The 18,443-nt window shown below is 41.9% G+C and overlaps 2 protein-coding genes and 3 long non-coding RNA genes across 8 annotated transcripts; 2 read left to right on the top strand and 3 right to left on the bottom strand.

Moving 5' to 3' along the window:
* Positions 1 to 797: 797 nt before the first annotated feature.
* On the bottom strand, positions 798 to 1,473 carry LOC146568319 (uncharacterized). The gene is made up of 3 exons (XR_014893514.1): positions 1,348 to 1,473; positions 1,012 to 1,133; positions 798 to 876 (listed from the first exon to the last, which is right to left on the bottom strand). It is a non-coding gene; the product is annotated as an uncharacterized LOC146568319 (long non-coding RNA).
* Positions 1,474 to 4,480: 3,007 nt separating this feature from the next.
* On the top strand, positions 4,481 to 7,362 carry LOC146568318 (uncharacterized). Its single transcript, XM_085284294.1, has 3 exons — positions 4,481 to 4,627; positions 5,844 to 5,888; positions 5,981 to 7,362. The coding sequence occupies exons 2-3, from the start codon at positions 5,849 to 5,851 to the stop codon at positions 6,724 to 6,726; spliced, it is 786 nt and encodes a 261-aa protein (XP_085140420.1). The 5' UTR covers positions 4,481 to 4,627; positions 5,844 to 5,848; the 3' UTR covers positions 6,727 to 7,362.
* A 123-nt stretch (positions 7,363 to 7,485) lies between these two features.
* On the bottom strand, positions 7,486 to 9,817 carry LOC146568317 (uncharacterized). 2 transcript variants are annotated; one of them, XR_014893611.1, is made up of 5 exons: positions 9,692 to 9,817; positions 9,356 to 9,477; positions 9,130 to 9,221; positions 7,729 to 7,962; positions 7,486 to 7,653 (listed from the first exon to the last, which is right to left on the bottom strand). It is a non-coding gene; the product is annotated as an uncharacterized LOC146568317 (long non-coding RNA). The 2 variants fall into 2 exon arrangements; XR_014893612.1 differs by having other exon boundaries at positions 7,486 to 7,962; positions 9,375 to 9,477.
* A 3,011-nt stretch (positions 9,818 to 12,828) lies between these two features.
* On the top strand, positions 12,829 to 15,721 carry LOC146568316 (uncharacterized). The gene is made up of 3 exons (XM_085284293.1): positions 12,829 to 12,974; positions 14,188 to 14,232; positions 14,325 to 15,721. The coding sequence occupies exons 2-3, from the start codon at positions 14,193 to 14,195 to the stop codon at positions 15,083 to 15,085; spliced, it is 801 nt and encodes a 266-aa protein (XP_085140419.1). The 5' UTR covers positions 12,829 to 12,974; positions 14,188 to 14,192; the 3' UTR covers positions 15,086 to 15,721.
* Positions 15,653 to 17,811, bottom strand: LOC146568315 (uncharacterized). Of its 3 annotated transcripts, XR_014893609.1 has the most exons (4): positions 17,711 to 17,809; positions 17,483 to 17,574; positions 16,082 to 16,315; positions 15,653 to 16,006 (listed from the first exon to the last, which is right to left on the bottom strand). It is a non-coding gene; the product is annotated as an uncharacterized LOC146568315 (long non-coding RNA). The 3 variants fall into 3 exon arrangements; XR_014893610.1 differs by having other exon boundaries at positions 15,653 to 16,315; positions 17,730 to 17,811; XR_014893608.1 differs by having other exon boundaries at positions 15,653 to 16,315.
* Between the last annotated feature and the right edge of the window lie 632 nt (positions 17,812 to 18,443).

Genomic DNA, 18,443 nt, shown 5'->3' with positions numbered 1-18,443 from the left:
GAACACCTTGCCTGCCTGCAGCACTAAAGGACTCCCTGAGAGACGTCTGTCTCACCCTAGCAGCACCCGTCCTTCTCCTCCTCTTCAGTTTGCCTCAACATAAGCTCGTCATATTCTGTGATATGATTTACTTTGAGGTGTTTGACAAGGTTAGTGGTGTTGCCACAACACCTCACTTTCTTGCCACATGTATCGCAAACCACGTCTGGGCTGTTTGTGGATGTAAAATACGTGCGCACATGACTCCAGTTACGCTCAGCCATTGTTGTGAGTGCGCACGCCACAGGCTGCCACACATTTATACAGCCGTATTTCACACATGACTATAAAAGGCGGAAGAGGGAGTAGTTCTTTCCAATGTAGACAATCTGAATGATAGTTTCTTTCCACTGTGTTCCTGTTAATGAAAAACTACAATTTACCCCAAAATGATTCAAATATCGATATTTTAATGTGGAAACCTTCTGTTTCCACATCTGGACTTTCTGTTGCTGCCCACGCGGGTGAAACTTTCTTTGAAGTGGCTCATTGAAGTTGTAATTGATAATCAATTCCCACACAATGTGAGAATCCAATCAATTTGTTTATCAGGGGAAAGGTGTGATTTCTTAGGACACTGGAGCCTAACATTAACTGGTTTAAAATTAGCTTATTTCCATAAGAAGAAAAACATACTGAGAAAGAGATCACCAAAATATACATGTACAAATGTGAAATAGTCATATGTAGTGTGAAAGAGCTATTTGACATCTTTAAATTCAAAGTAATGTATAAATCCACTTACATAAAACATGAAAAGGCGGCGCAGCGATGCCCATCTCAGCCAGTGTATGATGGTGGGGCAAGATGGCAGCTTCCACAACATGACGCCAGCTCCTATGTATTTTTAGTAGATAAATGATACGTTTATGTATCAATTTGTTGGAAGATGTAATTACACCTTAATTATGTAATTAGAAGCAAAAATGATTTTTTTTAAATCAAATCACCTCAAAAAATTACTGTACTTACTTTCTAAATCATTCTTTACCTCTGAAAGGGGTGGCTGTGGCTCAGGAGGTGGAGCAGGTCATCTACTAATCAGATGGTTTTTGGGTCGATCCCTGGCTGCTCCAGACTGCATGCTAACTGTCCTTGGGCAAGACATTAACCCCAAGTCACTCTCTGATGCATTCATCAGAGTATGAATGTGTGTGAATGTTAGGTAGAAAGCACAGAAAAAGGGCTTCTATGAACAGGTGTGAATGAGGCAACCTGTATAGAGCGCTTTGAATGTTCAGGTAGAGTAGAAAAGCACTGTAAAAATTTCTCTGTGTTGATTTCTTTTGGACCTCAAACATTACTCACCTTGTTGCAGGTTTCTTTATTAATGCTGAAAACCCAGAATGGAAACTGACCTTACTGCTTCCTTCCTTTCCAAACTATTGCGGCTCCTCCAACCAACGGCCGCGGCAGGCTAAACATGAGGACACAGATGACGTGCAACAGTAAATGGTAAATGGCCTGTATTTGTATAGCGCTTTTCTAGTCCCTAAGGACCCCAAAGCGCTTTACACAACCTGTCATCCACCCATTCACACACACATTCACACACTGGTGATGGCAAGCTACAATGTAGCCACAGCCACCCTGGGGCGCACTGACAGAGGCGAGGCTGCCGGACACTGGCACCACCGGGCCCTCTGACCACCACCAGGCGGCAACGGGTGAAGTGTCTTGCCCAAGGACACAACGACCGAGACTGTCCAAGCCGGGGCTCGAACCGGCAACCTTCCGATTACAAGGCGAACTCCCAACTCTTGAGCCACGATCGCCCCATGAGATACACCTCTGTACTATTTGCTACTTTTATTCCACATACAACTGTCCACTGTACAAATCGGCACACGGGCTCAAACCATTAAACAAATGCACAGACTGCACAAATAACTGCACCATTTACTATGCCAAATTTCAACATTGGCCTATTGCATAACTTAGTGCAGAAGTATACATAAACCAAAAGATGCATCAAAATGATTCAAGCTGCGCTCAAGCTGCAGTCAACAGAAGGTTTCGCCTCATGCTCACCCTACCTTTCTGCTCATTAACATCAGGTGCCGTGAACAGGTGAGTGCAACCACATTTATCACACCCATTAAATCCTTTTATCTCATTGTGTTTGAATAATTGTAATTCCTTCTACTGGGATCTCAGCCAGAAGTCCATCTTTCACCTCCAGCTCATTTAAATCTCAGCTGCCAGACTTATAACAAATTCAAAGAAATAAATCATCATTCTCCTCCTCACAACCTTTTGGGTATACGATACATGGGTACAAGCCTTGTTACAGATTTGGTCACTTTTTATGAACCAAGTCACTGCCTGCATTCTGCACATCAGACACTCTTAGCTGTCTGTGCAGCCTGGCTCAATGCAAAAAGAAAACAAACCGTTTCGTGTTTTAACTCTTTGAACTTTTCTTTTGTGTTTTTAACTAAGATTTTATTGTGTTCTTTAACACACTTTGTAACTGTTTTGAAAGTGCTAGGCAAATTAACTGTTAACTATTACTGTTATTATTGTTATTGACAGTCTGGAGCTTTGGCAGTATGGAAGGTGGATGCGAGAGGGAGACTTCATGGAAACCACCTTTTTCTTTCCCATCACCATATTCCTGAATGTTTCCAAATGCATAGGTTAAAAAAAACAAAACTCGTTGCTTTTTTAAAAATTCTGCAACACTCAGAAATCCTAGCAGCTGGCACCACCAATGGACGCATAGCAATGTGGAGGATGGTGGTGCAGTCGGGTAGCAGTAGACACTAAGCCCCAGTGGAAACTGCAGACACCAACAGAAATTGGAGGAAATGTCACTCAGCTACAGGTAATGTCTTGACCAGCATTAGTACATTACTTTCGTTTGGTTTAATTACACTTTTATTTTAACTGGAGATTGACAGTAACAACACTGTTTTTCTTTGAGCCAAAATTTCATTGAAGGAAATTTCAATGCAGCTTTGATGCTGGATGGAGACAGCAACGCATTTTAAAACCCTGACTTGGACTGTGGGAATCAAGTCTTTACAATACGCACACACACACACACACACACACACACACACACACCAGCCTGACCAATAAGAGCCAAGAGTTGCAGTGATAGGCAGGCTGAACCAGCAAATAGCCAGAAACAACTGGTCAGTGCAGCACCGCCTCAGGTACCACATACAGATTTTAACTGGCTTCTGACTTTGTGTGGTGTGGAGTATGCTAGATTTTATATAAATATGGATGAGATTAGCTGGGGATGAACAAAATCTCCTTCAGCAACTATTAAATAGCCAGAAGGGGCCAGACAGTCAATATATTAATTCAGCGTTCCTACAGAACAGACCGTAAAGCATTCCCAAAAAGTCAAAACAATTATTTTAGCAGCTGATTTCTGTACTTAAAAAAACCCCAAACAAACATTTATTATAGCTCTATTATGTAGGTAATGTAGGAGACGTGGACACAAATACACAGAGGGTTAACGAGGGAAGTGGGAGCACACGGGGAACACAGGCGACACTGATAATCATAACGAGACACGGCAGGAGTAACACAACACTGACGGGAGACTATCAAAGTAAAACAGGAAGCACACAGAGACGCAGACCAGATTGGAAGAGAACACAGACATAGCGGGCTGGGAAAACATGGAATAAAACACAAGGAGGAGAAACGAGGCATGGGGGCTGGCAGATACACAGAGGGGGCACACAGGGGGTAAAGTCACGAGGGGAAATCAAATAAGCAACATCTTAACAGAACAACCGAGGGACCCTAAAGCTGACATCAAACAACAACAATACAAGACACACAAAAAACCAGGTAGAAGTCCCAGGACCATGACATGCAGGTGGTTACATATGGTTAAAATGATTCAAATGCACTAAGTATGCATGTTTTTCATATCAATATAGTCCATAACTTGATTACTGTCTGTAGCCCACATGATTAAACACTTTAGTTACATAAAACATGTGAGTTTAGATTTTATCTACTGTATAGCCTGTATAGTAAATTAATATGTAGCCCAATAAGTATAAAATCCAGAAAGCTACACAACATGGGACGGTTCATTTACAAACACAGTTCTAACTTGAGTTTCACACAGTTTTTATTAGAAAACAATCAAATTGTTAAATGCTTCAAGTACACAAAATGTCAGAAATCTGCACCGTCATGAACAGAAATTTAAACCTAATTTTTCGTGATTTGTTGATTAACCCTCCGAGGTCTAAATCCCACGTTGTGCACATCAACATCACAGATTTGTACAAATAAAATTTATAACAAAGACATGTTAAATATTAAGCACTGGAAACAGCTTGTTGTTTTGTTGCCATAGCGTTTTGTTTTGTCTCCATTTAAAAGATATCAAAATCTGAGCAAACAACTTGATGTCAAAAGAATCTCTGCACATTCCGCAGTCTTTGCTGCTAAAGTGACATCACAGCATTTAAACATGTTTGAATGAAAACATCAGCATATGAACACAAAACTGAAGAGACACTGCAACCGAATGAAAGCAGACCACTATTTAGTGACATTTGGACGTTTCCCTGAGGATTAACTGCTGTGTAATCTACCAAGAACTAAAGTAAGCTCAAATTTCAGTTTATAAACTCAAGATCATTTACTTAAATATATAAAGCCTGATTTCCCTGCTTGCCAGGACAGTATTTATGTACTTTACATTGTGCAAGACTAGACTATATTTTCCATCATAGAGAGGATGATGTGGATCTATTATTCAGGAAAACAAATGAAGACTTAACTATTTGTCAGCTGATGTAATATTTGACAAATGATACATAAATTAGAAAATGTTCTTAATCATATCTTAGAGTGACAGAAGCTCTTTTTAACACGATTATTTCTCAGATTATTTTGTTCATTTAGGAAAATAGAGAAGACGTAAGTTTTGTTCTCAAACAAACTATTAGAATTTCTGAGAAACTGAGCCTACGTGCACATGTACACGGCTATTTTTGAAAGCGCAGCTTTGTCTCTGCATTTGGGCCTTTCGTCCACACCTAAACAGCAGATTGAGTCACTGAAAGGTGAGATTTTTAAAAAGGACGTTTTTGTGTTTAGGTGTGGACGAGGAAAACGGACATTTACTCAGGCAATGTCAAAAGTGTGCGCCGCTGTTGAAGTCACGCTGTGGCCACGTTATTGTTTACGTGAGATCAATTTCTACAATGGCAGATGTAGACAACATACTGTGTCTGTTAATCTTAGTATCTGCAGTTTTTACACGCTTACATCAGACGTGGATTCTACATTCAACACAGACGCTCTCCCAACCCAAATCCTGACGTCGGTTTGGAAGAAATGTAATTTAAAAAAATGACATTTATGTATGCTGTATGCATTTAGTCCATTCCAAAGTTGTGAGTCTGTCTTTAGTTATTAACATTTGAAATGATGAAGGCACGTGAAAGTAACACAAAATTAGCTGCTTTTCCAGAAAAAGACAAAAACTTCTCAGAAGTACGTAAGGTTTTATGAGGTTTTCCCACCCAGGCTTCTAGACTTCTGATTGGCCAACATTTCTACACGGTTAAGATTTGGCGTGTTCTTGACAGCGTTTCACTTTGTTTTTAGTGTTTAGATGTGGAAGGAGATATTTTTTCAAAACTGCACATGTGGACTGGATTATTTTTTTTTTTTAAACGAAAAAGGAAAATTGTCCGTTTTCAAACATAGCCGTGTACGTTTGGACGCAGCCTAAAGTCATCACAAAAAAAGCAAATTCTCTGAACATTCTGGGTTGAGGTTTAGTGATCATTGTTGTTTTGTGTTCCTTGTAGTCAAAATGAGTGCAAGTGGAGACGGACCACAAAATAACCAAAACGGTAAGCACATGTACTCAGTCTTGAAATTGATGAAAAACAGATTTTCAGCAGATAGTTATGGATGTTAATTAAAAGATTTAATGATCTTGCAGGCCAACAGGTTAACCCACGAATGTTGGCAAATGGAGATCAGGAACCTGCTAATGGCTTCCTGAACAGACTGTATCGCGCTCTCCATGAATATTGTTGCTATCTAGATGAGCTAATAGCTTCAGTACTGGCACAATATGACAATTACCTTTACGGGGACGAAGACGATGACGATGACGACGACGACGATGACGATGACGACGACGACGATGACGACGATGACGACGACGACGACGACGACAACGACGATGACGACGACGACGACAACGACAACGACGATGACGACAACGATGACGACAATGACGGCGGCGACGGCGACGGCAACGATGACGATGACGACGATGTTCAAAATATTCATGTGAGGGACAATAATGCCAATGGTGACAACGATGAACAGCACGGGGATGCTGTGGTTGTGATCATTTTCAATGTTGGTGGCATTGAAAATGAGGAGGCATTTGAAGGCCGCATGGATGTTCGCCAGTACATCCCAGAAGAGGACCCTCAGCCAGGTGTTTCCAGGAAGAGGTCTAGAGAGAGGGATGAAGAAGATTTAGGAGCAAACAAAAGAATGAGATGGAGCGATGATGACTCTGAAGTATTTGAAGATGCGCACGAAGAGCTTGAACACGAAACTGGAGGCTCGAGGAAGCGTTCCCGAGAGGATTTTGAGCAAGAAGAGGAATACTTGCCTGTGTGCAAACTTCAGAGGTGTTCAATTGAGTCGACCAGCAGCAATGAAGACTAAGACTACTTCGACGGGTTTTTTCAGTATCCTTTCAGTAATCTGATGGCCTACTCAGGTGATCCTGAATCCTCTATGCTGCAATAAGCTGGGCATACACTGTGCTGCGATTTTTCAGTCGCGTTATTCGGCTCCTGATCAAACTGTAGGATTGACTCGCAGGGGTGAGAAGTTTGATCAAGGCCAAACTCGGGACGATCCCCAAAACGATCGCACGACTGAAAAATCGGCTCAAAATGGGCCAAAAATCGCACAGTGTATGCCCAGCATTAGGCTGCCGGGGGATTCCCATGATGCACTGGGTGTTTCTTCTTCACCCACTATGTTTAATAGACCTCTCTGCACTGAATGGTACTTGTTATTAACCTCTGTCTCTGTTCCATGTCTTTATACTATTTTCCTTGCCCCTCCCCAACCGGTCGCAGCAGATGGCCGCCCCTCCCTGAGCCTGGTTCTGCTGGAGGTTTCTTCCTGTTAAAAGGGAGTTTTTCCTTCCCACTGTCGCCAAAGTGCTTGCTCATAGGGGGTCATATGATTGTTGGGGTTTTCTTTGTAAGTATATCTTACAATATAAAGCGCCTTCAGGTGACTGTTGCTGTCATTTGGCGCTCTTTAAATAAAATTGAATTGAAAATTAAATAGATGTCACTGTGATGATTTCTTCCCTGCATAGAAAGCTTAGACCCAAATGCAGATTCAATGCACATGGTTAAACTATTTATAAGACTTTGTTTAAAGAGAGGGAATGGAGAACATGGCTCGAGCTAGGAGTGTCAGCAGACAGCAGGAACCAGAGGAAAAGCTATCGAGAGACTGAACACCTGGCTCCTGATGGGAACAATCCAACGGGAATTCTGCAACAGAGGGAGAAGAAGTTGCTGGACGGGTAAGGGAGTTTGAGGGTAGGATGAGTACGTTGGCAGAGGAGACCTAAACACAGGGAAAACAAGGTTAAACACAGGGAAGGAGCACGCCAGAACTGGAGCAGAGGGGAAGCCTAGTTACCACTGGAGATGGCAGAACAAACTGGCGAGGAGTAGCAGGCAGCGCTGGTTTAAGAAGCCCTCCTGCTGATTGTTTGCAGATGAGGCCCAGGTGAGATGCTGGAAACTCCACCTCTGAAGTGTGGACACAGTATCCCCATTCCAAGTGGAAAAGCCCCTCAGACACTTCCATGGTGCATGACAAGAAGGATGAGAAAGCATTCATGGTCCATCCATCCCTCCGTCAGCGTAATGCCTAAAAGTTTATTCAGATGTAAATGTATTACATTTTTAAATAAAGATCATCAGTGTTTTTAATGACGCTGCATTTCATTCATGTGTCTCTATTGGACAGTGTTGTAGAAGTTACAGAAGACAGGAATCAGTTCCAGCTTGGCCTGACATTTGATCACTAGTGATGTGTGATACCACTGATTTCCTTTCCGATCCCATACCAAGTAAAATTCAGGGTGGTATCGACGATACTGCTCCGATACTTTGTACAAAAACTTTACTCTTTTATTGTATCTCAAATTATAGCGTCATAATCATTACAGGACATCAGATTACTTGTTCTTATCACTTAATAATGCAGAATTCATCATATAGAAATCAAAAACCTGAAGTTGTGCACTATGTGAACACCTTGCCTGCCTGCAGCACTAAAGGACTCCCTGAGAGACGTCTGTCTCACCCTAGCAGCACCCGTCCTTCTCCTCCTCTTCAGTTTGCCTCAACATAAGCTCGTCATATTCTGTGATATGATTTACTTTGAGGTGTTTGACAAGGTTAGTGGTGTTGCCACAACACCTCACTTTCTTGCCACATGTATCGCAAACCACGTCTGGGCTGTTTGTGGATGTAAAATACGTGCGCACATGACTCCAGTTACGCTCAGCCATTGTTGTGAGTGCGCACGCCACAGGCTGCCACACATTTATACAGCCGTATTTCACACATGACTATAAAAGGCGGAAGAGGGAGTAGTTCTTTCCAATGTAGACAATCTGAATGATAGTTTCTTTCCACTGTGTTCCTGTTAATGAAAAACTACAATTTACCCCAAAATGATTCAAATATCGATATTTTAATGTGGAAACCTTCTGTTTCCACATCTGGACTTTCTGTTGCTGCCCACGCGGGTGAAACTTTCTTTGAAGTGGCTCATTGAAGTTGTAATTGATAATCAATTCCCACACAATGTGAGAATCCAATCAATTTGTTTATCAGGGGAAAGGTGTGATTTCTTAGGACACTGGAGCCTAACATTAACTGGTTTAAAATTAGCTTATTTCCATAAGAAGAAAAACATACTGAGAAAGAGATCACCAAAATATACATGTACAAATGTGAAATAGTCATATGTAGTGTGAAAGAGCTATTTGACATCTTTAAATTCAAAGTAATGTATAAATCCACTTACATAAAACATGAAAAGGCGGCGCAGCGATGCCCATCTCAGCCAGTGTATGATGGTGGGGCAAGATGGCAGCTTCCACAACATGACGCCAGCTCCTATGTATTTTTAGTAGATAAATGATACGTTTATGTATCAATTTGTTGGAAGATGTAATTACACCTTAATTATGTAATTAGAAGCAAAAATGATTTTTTTTAATCAAATCACCTCAAAAAATTACTGTACTTACTTTCTAAATCATTCTTTACCTCTGAAAGGGGTGGCTGTGGCTCAGGAGGTGGAGCAGGTCATCTACTAATCAGATGGTTTTTGGGTCGATCCCTGGCTGCTCCAGACTGCATGCTAACTGTCCTTGGGCAAGACATTAACCCCAAGTCACTCTCTGATGCATTCATCAGAGTATGAATGTGTGTGAATGTTAGGTAGAAAGCACAGAAAAAGGGCTTCTATGAACAGGTGTGAATGAGGCAACCTGTATAGAGCGCTTTGAATGTTCAGGTAGAGTAGAAAAGCACTGTAAAAATTTCTCTGTGTTGATTTCTTTTGGACCTCAAACATTACTCACCTTGTTGCAGGTTTCTTTATTAATGCTGAAAACCCAGAATGGAAACTGACCTTACTGCTTCCTTCCTTTCCAAACTATTGCGGCTCCTCCAACCAACGGCCGCGGCAGGCTAAACATGAGGACACAGATGACGTGCAACAGTAAATGGTAAATGGCCTGTATTTGTATAGCGCTTTTCTAGTCCCTAAGGACCCCAAAGCGCTTTACACAACCTGTCATCCACCCATTCACACACACATTCACACACTGGTGATGGCAAGCTACAATGTAGCCACAGCCACCCTGGGGCGCACTGACAGAGGCGAGGCTGCCGGACACTGGCACCACCGGGCCCTCTGACCACCACCAGGCGGCAACGGGTGAAGTGTCTTGCCCAAGGACACAACGACCGAGACTGTCCAAGCCGGGGCTCGAACCGGCAACCTTCCGATTACAAGGCGAACTCCCAACTCTTGAGCCACGATCGCCCCATGAGATACACCTCTGTACTATTTGCTACTTTTATTCCACATACAACTGTCCACTGTACAAATCGGCACACGGGCTCAAACCATTAAACAAATGCACAGACTGCACAAATAACTGCACCATTTACTATGCCAAATTTCAACATTGGCCTATTGCATAACTTAGTGCAGAAGTATACATAAACCAAAAGATGCATCAAAATGATTCAAGCTGCGCTCAAGCTGCAGTCAACAGAAGGTTTCGCCTCATGCTCACCCTACCTTTCTGCTCATTAACATCAGGTGCCGTGAACAGGTGAGTGCAACCACATTTATCACACCCATTAAATCCTTTTATCTCATTGTGTTTGAATAATTGTAATTCCTTCTACTGGGATCTCAGCCAGAAGTCCATCTTTCACCTCCAGCTCATTTAAATCTCAGCTGCCAGACTTATAACAAATTCAAAGAAATAAATCATCATTCTCCTCCTCACAACCTTTTGGGTATACGATACATGGGTACAAGCCTTGTTACAGATTTGGTCACTTTTTATGAACCAAGTCACTGCCTGCATTCTGCACATCAGACACTCTTAGCTGTCTGTGCAGCCTGGCTCAATGCAAAAAGAAAACAAACCGTTTCGTGTTTTAACTCTTTGAACTTTTCTTTTGTGTTTTTAACTAAGATTTTATTGTGTTCTTTAACACACTTTGTAACTGTTTTGAAAGTGCTAGGCAAATTAACTGTTAACTATTACTGTTATTATTGTTATTGACAGTCTGGAGCTTTGGCAGTATGGAAGGTGGATGCGAGAGGGAGACTTCATGGAAACCACCTTTTTCTTTCCCATCACCATATTCCTGAATGTTTCCAAATGCATAGGTTAAAAAAAACAAAACTCGTTGCTTTTTTAAAAATTCTGCAACACTCAGAAATCCTAGCAGCTGGCACCACCAATGGACGCATAGCAATGTGGAGGATGGTGGTGCAGTCGGGTAGCAGTAGAGGTGACACTAAGCCCCAGTGGAAACTGCAGACACCAACAGAAATTGGAGGAAATGTCACTCAGCTACAGGTAATGTCTTGACCAGCATTAGTACATTACTTTCGTTTGGTTTAATTACACTTTTATTTTAACTGGAGATTGACAGTAACAACACTGTTTTTCTTTGAGCCAAAATTTCATTGAAGGAAATTTCAATGCAGCTTTGATGCTGGATGGAGACAGCAACGCATTTTAAAACCCTGACTTGGACTGTGGGAATCAAGTCTTTACAATACGCACACACACACACACACACACACACACACACACCAGCCTGACCAATAAGAGCCAAGAGTTGCAGTGATAGGCAGGCTGAACCAGCAAATAGCCAGAAACAACTGGTCAGTGCAGCACCGCCTCAGGTACCACATACAGATTTTAACTGGCTTCTGACTTTGTGTGGTGTGGAGTATGCTAGATTTTATATAAATATGGATGAGATTAGCTGGGGATGAACAAAATCTCCTTCAGCAACTATTAAATAGCCAGAAGGGGCCAGACAGTCAATATATTAATTCAGCGTTCCTACAGAACAGACCGTAAAGCATTCCCAAAAAGTCAAAACAATTATTTTAGCAGCTGATTTCTGTACTTAAAAAAACCCCAAACAAACATTTATTATAGCTCTATTATGTAGGTAATGTAGGAGACGTGGACACAAATACACAGAGGGTTAACGAGGGAAGTGGGAGCACACGGGGAACACAGGCGACACTGATAATCATAACGAGACACGGCAGGAGTAACACAACACTGACGGGAGACTATCAAAGTAAAACAGGAAGCACACAGAGACGCAGACCAGATTGGAAGAGAACACAGACATAGCGGGCTGGGAAAACATGGAATAAAACACAAGGAGGAGAAACGAGGCATGGGGGCTGGCAGATACACAGAGGGGGCACACAGGGGGTAAAGTCACGAGGGGAAATCAAATAAGCAACATCTTAACAGAACAACCGAGGGACCCTAAAGCTGACATCAAACAACAACAATACAAGACACACAAAAAACCAGGTAGAAGTCCCAGGACCATGACATGCAGGTGGTTACATATGGTTAAAATGATTCAAATGCACTAAGTATGCATGTTTTTCATATCAATATAGTCCATAACTTGATTACTGTCTGTAGCCCACATGATTAAACACTTTAGTTACATAAAACATGTGAGTTTAGATTTTATCTACTGTATAGCCTGTATAGTAAATTAATATGTAGCCCAATAAGTATAAAATCCAGAAAGCTACACAACATGGGACGGTTCATTTACAAACACAGTTCTAACTTGAGTTTCACACAGTTTTTATTAGAAAACAATCAAATTGTTAAATGCTTCAAGTACACAAAATGTCAGAAATCTGCACCGTCATGAACAGAAATTTAAACCTAATTTTTCGTGATTTGTTGATTAACCCTCCGAGGTCTAAATCCCACGTTGTGCACATCAACATCACAGATTTGTACAAATAAAATTTATAACAAAGACATGTTAAATATTAAGCACTGGAAACAGCTTGTTGTTTTGTTGCCATAGCGTTTTGTTTTGTCTCCATTTAAAAGATATCAAAATCTGAGCAAACAACTTGATGTCAAAAGAATCTCTGCACATTCCGCAGTCTTTGCTGCTAAAGTGACATCACAGCATTTAAGCATGTTTGAATGAAAACATCAGCATATGAACACAAAACTGAAGAGACACTGCAACCGAATGAAAGCAGACCACTATTTAGTGACATTTGGACGTTTCCCTGAGGATTAACTGCTGTGTAATCTACCAAGAACTAAAGTAAGCTCAAATTTCAGTTTATAAACTCAAGATCATTTACTTAAATATATAAAGCCTGATTTCCCTGCTTGCCAGGACAGTATTTATGTACTTTACATTGTGCAAGACTAGACTATATTTTCCATCATAGAGAGGATGATGTGGATCTATTATTCAGGAAAACAAATGAAGACTTAACTATTTGTCAGCTGATGTAATATTTGACAAATGATACATAAATTAGAAAATGTTCTTAATCATATCTTAGAGTGACAGAAGCTCTTTTTAACACGATTATTTCTCAGATTATTTTGTTCATTTAGGAAAATAGAGAAGACGTAAGTTTTGTTCTCAAACAAACTATTAGAATTTCTGAGAAACTGAGCCTACGTGCACATGTACACGGCTATTTTTGAAAGCGCAGCTTTGTCTCTGCATTTGGGCCTTTCGTCCACACCTAAACAGCAGATTGAGTCACTGAAAGGTGAGATTTTTAAAAAGGACGTTTTTGTGTTCAGGTGTGGACGAGGAAAACGGACATTTACTCAGGCAATGTCAAAAGTGTGCGCCGCTGTTGAAGTCACGCTGTGGCCACGTTATTGTTTACATGAGATCAATTTCTACAATGGCAGATGTAGACAACATACTGTGTCTGTTAATCTTAGTATCTGCAGTTTTTACACGCTTACATCAGACGTGGATTCTACATTCAACACAGACGCTCTCCCAACCCAAATCCTGACGTCGGTTTGGAAGAAATGTAATTTTAAAAAATGACATTTATGTATGCTGTATGCATTTAGTCCATTCCAAAGTTGTGAGTCTGTCTTTAGTTATTAACATTTGAAACGATGAAGGCACGTGAAAGTAACACAAAATTAGCTGCTTTTCCAGAAAAAGACAAAAACTTCTCAGAAGTACGTAAGGTTTTATGAGGTTTTCCCACCCAGGCTTCTAGACTTCTGATTGGCCAACATTTCTACACGGTTAAGATTTGGCGTGTTCTTGACAGCGTTTCACTTTGTTTTTAGTGTTTAGATGTGGAAGGAGATATTTTTTCAAAACTGCACATGTGGACTGGATTATTTTTTTTTAAACGAAAAAGGAAAATTGTCCGTTTTCAAACATAGCCGTGTACGTTTGGACGCAGCCTAAAGTCATCACAAAAAAAGCAAATTCTCTGAACATTCTGGGTTGAGGTTTAGTGATCATTGTTGTTTTGTGTTCCTTGTAGTCAAAATGAGTGCAAGTGGAGACGGACCACAAAATAACCAAAACGGTAAGCACATGTACTCAGTCTTGAAATTGATGAAAAACAGATTTTCAGCAGATAGTTATGGATGTTAATTAAAAGATTTAATGATCTTGCAGGCCAACAGGTTAACCCACGAATGTTGGCAAATGGAGATCAGGAACCTGCTAATGGCTTCCTGAACAGACTGTATCGCGCTCTCCATGAATATTGTTGCTATCTAGATGAGCTAATAGCTTCAGTACTGGCACAATATGACAATTACCTTTACGGGGACGAAGACGATGACGATGACGATGACGATGACGACGATGACGACGATGACGATGACGACGATGACGACGACGACGACGACGACGACAACGACGATGACGACGACGACGACAACGACAACGACGATGACGACAACGATGACGACAATGACGGCGGCGACGGCGACGGCAACGATGACGATGACGATGACGACGACGACGATGTTCAAAATATTCATGTGAGGGACAATAATGCCAATGGTGACAACGATGAACAGCACGGGGATGCTGTGGTTGTGATCATTTTCAATGTTGGTGGCATTGAAAATGAGGAGGCATTTGAAGGCCGCATGGATGTTCGCCAGTACATCCCAGAAGAGGACCCTCAGCCAGGTGTTTCCAGGAAGAGGTCTAGAGAGAGGGATGAAGAAGATTTAGGAGCAAACAAAAGAATGAGATGGAGCGATGATGACTCTGAAGTATTTGAAGATGCGCACGAAGAGCTTGAACACGAAACTGGAGGCTCGAGGAAGCGTTCCCGAGAGGATTTTGAGCAAGAAGAGGAATACTTGCCTGTGTGCAAACTTCAGAGGTGTTCAATTGAGTCGACCAGCAGCAATGAAGACTAAGACTACTTCGACGGGTTTTTTCAGTATCCTTTCAGTAATCTGATGGCCTACTCAGGTGATCCTGAATCCTCTATGCTGCAATAAGCTGGGCATACACTGTGCTGCGATTTTTCAGTCGCGTTATTCGGCTCCTGATCAAACTGTAGGATTGACTCGCAGGGGTGAGAAGTTTGATCAAGGCCAAACTCGGGACGATCCCCAAAACGATCGCACGACTGAAAAATCGGCTCAAAATGGGCCAAAAATCGCACAGTGTATGCCCAGCATTAGGCTGCCGGGGGATTCCCATGATGCACTGGGTGTTTCTTCTTCACCCACTATGTTTAATAGACCTCTCTGCACTGAATGGTACTTGTTATTAACCTCTGTCTCTGTTCCATGTCTTTATACTATTTTCCTTGCCCCTCCCCAACCGGTCGCAGCAGATGGCCGCCCCTCCCTGAGCCTGGTTCTGCTGGAGGTTTCTTCCTGTTAAAAGGGAGTTTTTCCTTCCCACTGTCGCCAAAGTGCTTGCTCATAGGGGGTCATATGATTGTTGGGGTTTTCTTTGTAAGTATATCTTACAATATAAAGCGCCTTCAGGTGACTGTTGCTGTCATTTGGCGCTCTTTAAATAAAATTGAATTGAAAATTAAATAGATGTCACTGTGATGATTTCTTCCCTGCATAGAAAGCTTAGACCCAAATGCAGATTCAATGCACATGGTTAAACTATTTATGAGACTTTAGAGAGGGAATGGAGAACGTGGCTCGAGCTAGGAGTGTCAGCAGACAGCAGGAACCAGAGGAAAAGCTATCGAGAGACTGAACACCTGGCTCCTGATGGGAACAATCCAACGGGAATTCTGCAACAGAGGGAGAAGAAGTTGCTGGACGGGTAAGGGAGTTTGAGGGTAGGATGAGTACGTTGGCAGAGGAGACCTAAACACAGGGAAAACAAGGTTAAACACAGGGAAGGAGCACGCCAGAACTGGAGCAGAGGGGAAGCCTAGTTACCACTGGAGATGGCAGAACAAACTGGCGAGGAGTAGCAGGCAGCGCTGGTTTAAGAAGCCCTCCTGCTGATTGTTTGCAGATGAGGCCCAGGTGAGATGCTGGAAACTCCACCTCTGAAGTGTGGACACAGTATCCCCATTCCAAGTGGAAAAGCCCCTCAGACACTTCCATGGTGCATGACAAGAAGGATGAGAAAGCATTCATGGTCCATCCATCCCTCCGTCAGCGTAATGCCTAAAAGTTTATTCAGATGTAAATGTATTACATTTTTAAATAAAGATCATCAGTGTTTTTAATGACGCTGCAGTTCATTCATGTGTCTCTATTGGACAGTGTTGTAGAAGTTACAGAAGACAGGAATCAGTTCCAGCTTGGCCTGACATTTGATCACTAGTGATGTGTGATACCACTGATTTCCTTTCCGATCCCATACCAAGTAAAATTCAGGGTGGTATCGACGATACTGCTCCGATACTTTGTACAAAAACTTTACTCTTTTATTGTATCTCAAATTATAGCGTCATAATCATTACAGGATATCAGATTACTTGTTCTTATCACTTAATAATGCAGAATTCATCATATAGAAATCAAAAACCTGAAGTTGTGCACTATGTGAACACCTTGCCTGCCTGCAGCACTAAAGGACTCCCTGAGAGACGTCTGTCTCACCCTAGCAGCACCCGTCCTTCTCCTCCTCTTCAGTTTGCCTCAACATAAGCTCGTCATATTCTGTGATATGATTTACTTTGAGGTGTTTGACAAGGTTAGTGGTGTTGCCACAACACCTCACTTTCTTGCCACATGTATCGCAAACCACGTCTGGGCTGTTTGTGGATGTAAAATACGTGCGCACATGACTCCAGTTACGCTCAGCCATTGTTGTGAGTGCGCACGCCACAGGCTGCCACACATTTATACAGCCGTATTTCACACATGACTATAAAAGGCGGAAGAGGGAGTAGTTCTTTCCAATGTAGACAATCTGAATGATAGTTTCTTTCCACTGTGTTCCTGTTAATGAAAAACTACAATTTACCCCAAAATGATTCAAATATCGATATTTTAATGTGGAAACCTTCTGTTTCCACATCTGGACTTTCTGTTGCTGCCCACGCGGGTGAAACTTTCTTTGAAGTGGCTCATTGAAGTTGTAATTGATAATCAATTCCCACACAATGTGAGAATCCAATCAATTTGTTTATCAGGGGAAAGGTGTGATTTCTTAGGACACTGGAGCCTAACATTAACTGGTTTAAAATTAGCTTATTTCCATAAGAAGAAAAACATACTGAGAAAGAGATCACCAAAATATACATGTAAAAATGTGAAATAGTCATATGTAGTGTGAAAGAGCTATTTGACATCTTTAAATTCAAAGTAATGTATAAATCCACTTACATAAAACATGAAAAGGCGGCGCAGCGATGCCCATCTCAGCCAGTGTATGATGGTGGGGCAAGATGGCAGCTTCCACAACATGACGCCAGCTCCTATGTATTTTTAGTAGATAAATGATACGTTTATGTATCAATTTGTTGGAAGATGTAATTACACCTTAATTATGTAATTAGAAGCAAAAATGATTTTTTTTTAAATCAAATCACCTCAAAAAATTACTGTACTTACTTTCTAAATCATTCTTTACCTCTGAAAGGGGTGGCTGTGGCTCAGGAGGTGGAGCAGGTCATCTACTAATCAGATGGTTTTTGGGTCGATCCCTGGCTGCTCCAGAGTGCATGCTAACTGTCCTTGGGCAAGACATTAACCCCAAGTCACTCTCTGATGCATTCATCAGAGTATGAATGTGTGTGAATGTTAGGTAGAAAGCACAGAAAAAGGGCTTCTATGAACAGGTGTGAATGAGGCAACCTGTATAGAGCGCTTTGAATGTTCAGGTAGAGTAGAAAAGCACTGTAAAAATTTCTCTGTGTTGATTTCTTTTGGACCTCAAACATTACTCACCTTGTTGCAGGTTTCTTTATTAATGCTGAAAACCCAGAATGGAAACTGACCTTACTGCTTCCTTCCTTTCCAAACTATTGCGGCTCCTCCAACCAACGGCCGCGGCAGGCTAAACATGAGGACACAGATGACGTGCAACAGTAAATGGTAAATGGCCTGTATTTGTATAGCGCTTTTCTAGTCCCTAAGGACCCCAAAGCGCTTTACACAACCTGTCATCCACCCATTCACACACTGGTGATGGCAAGCTACAATGTAGCCACAGCCACCCTGGGGCGCACTGACAGAGGCGAGGCTGCCGGACACTGGCACCACCGGGCCCTCTGACCACCACCAGGCGGCAACGGGTGAAGTGTCTTGCCCAAGGACACAACGACCGAGACTGTCCAAGCCGGGG

Source organism: Mchenga conophoros, linkage group LG8 (genome assembly GCF_057382185.1).
Source record: "Mchenga conophoros isolate Kocher_MC1m ecotype Shallow Benthic linkage group LG8, M_conophoros_male_GT1.1, whole genome shotgun sequence".
In the NCBI taxonomy this organism is placed as follows: Eukaryota; Metazoa; Chordata; class Actinopteri; order Cichliformes; family Cichlidae; genus Mchenga; species Mchenga conophoros.
Note: the sequence above shows the minus strand (reverse complement) of the source record. Positions and strands in the feature narration are given on the sequence as shown.

What these genes read in the sequence shown, in the direction of transcription:
- LOC146568318 (XM_085284294.1), top strand. Translation starts at nt 5,849, where the DNA reads ATGAGTGCAAGTGGAGACGGACCACAAAATAACCAAAACG. An exon ending in ACCACAAAATAACCAAAACG is followed by an intron (nt 5,889 to 5,980) that starts GTAAGCACATGT and finishes ATGATCTTGCAG; the next exon opens with GCCAACAGGTTAACCCACGA.
- LOC146568316 (XM_085284293.1), top strand. Translation starts at nt 14,193, where the DNA reads ATGAGTGCAAGTGGAGACGGACCACAAAATAACCAAAACG. An exon ending in ACCACAAAATAACCAAAACG is followed by an intron (nt 14,233 to 14,324) that starts GTAAGCACATGT and finishes ATGATCTTGCAG; the next exon opens with GCCAACAGGTTAACCCACGA.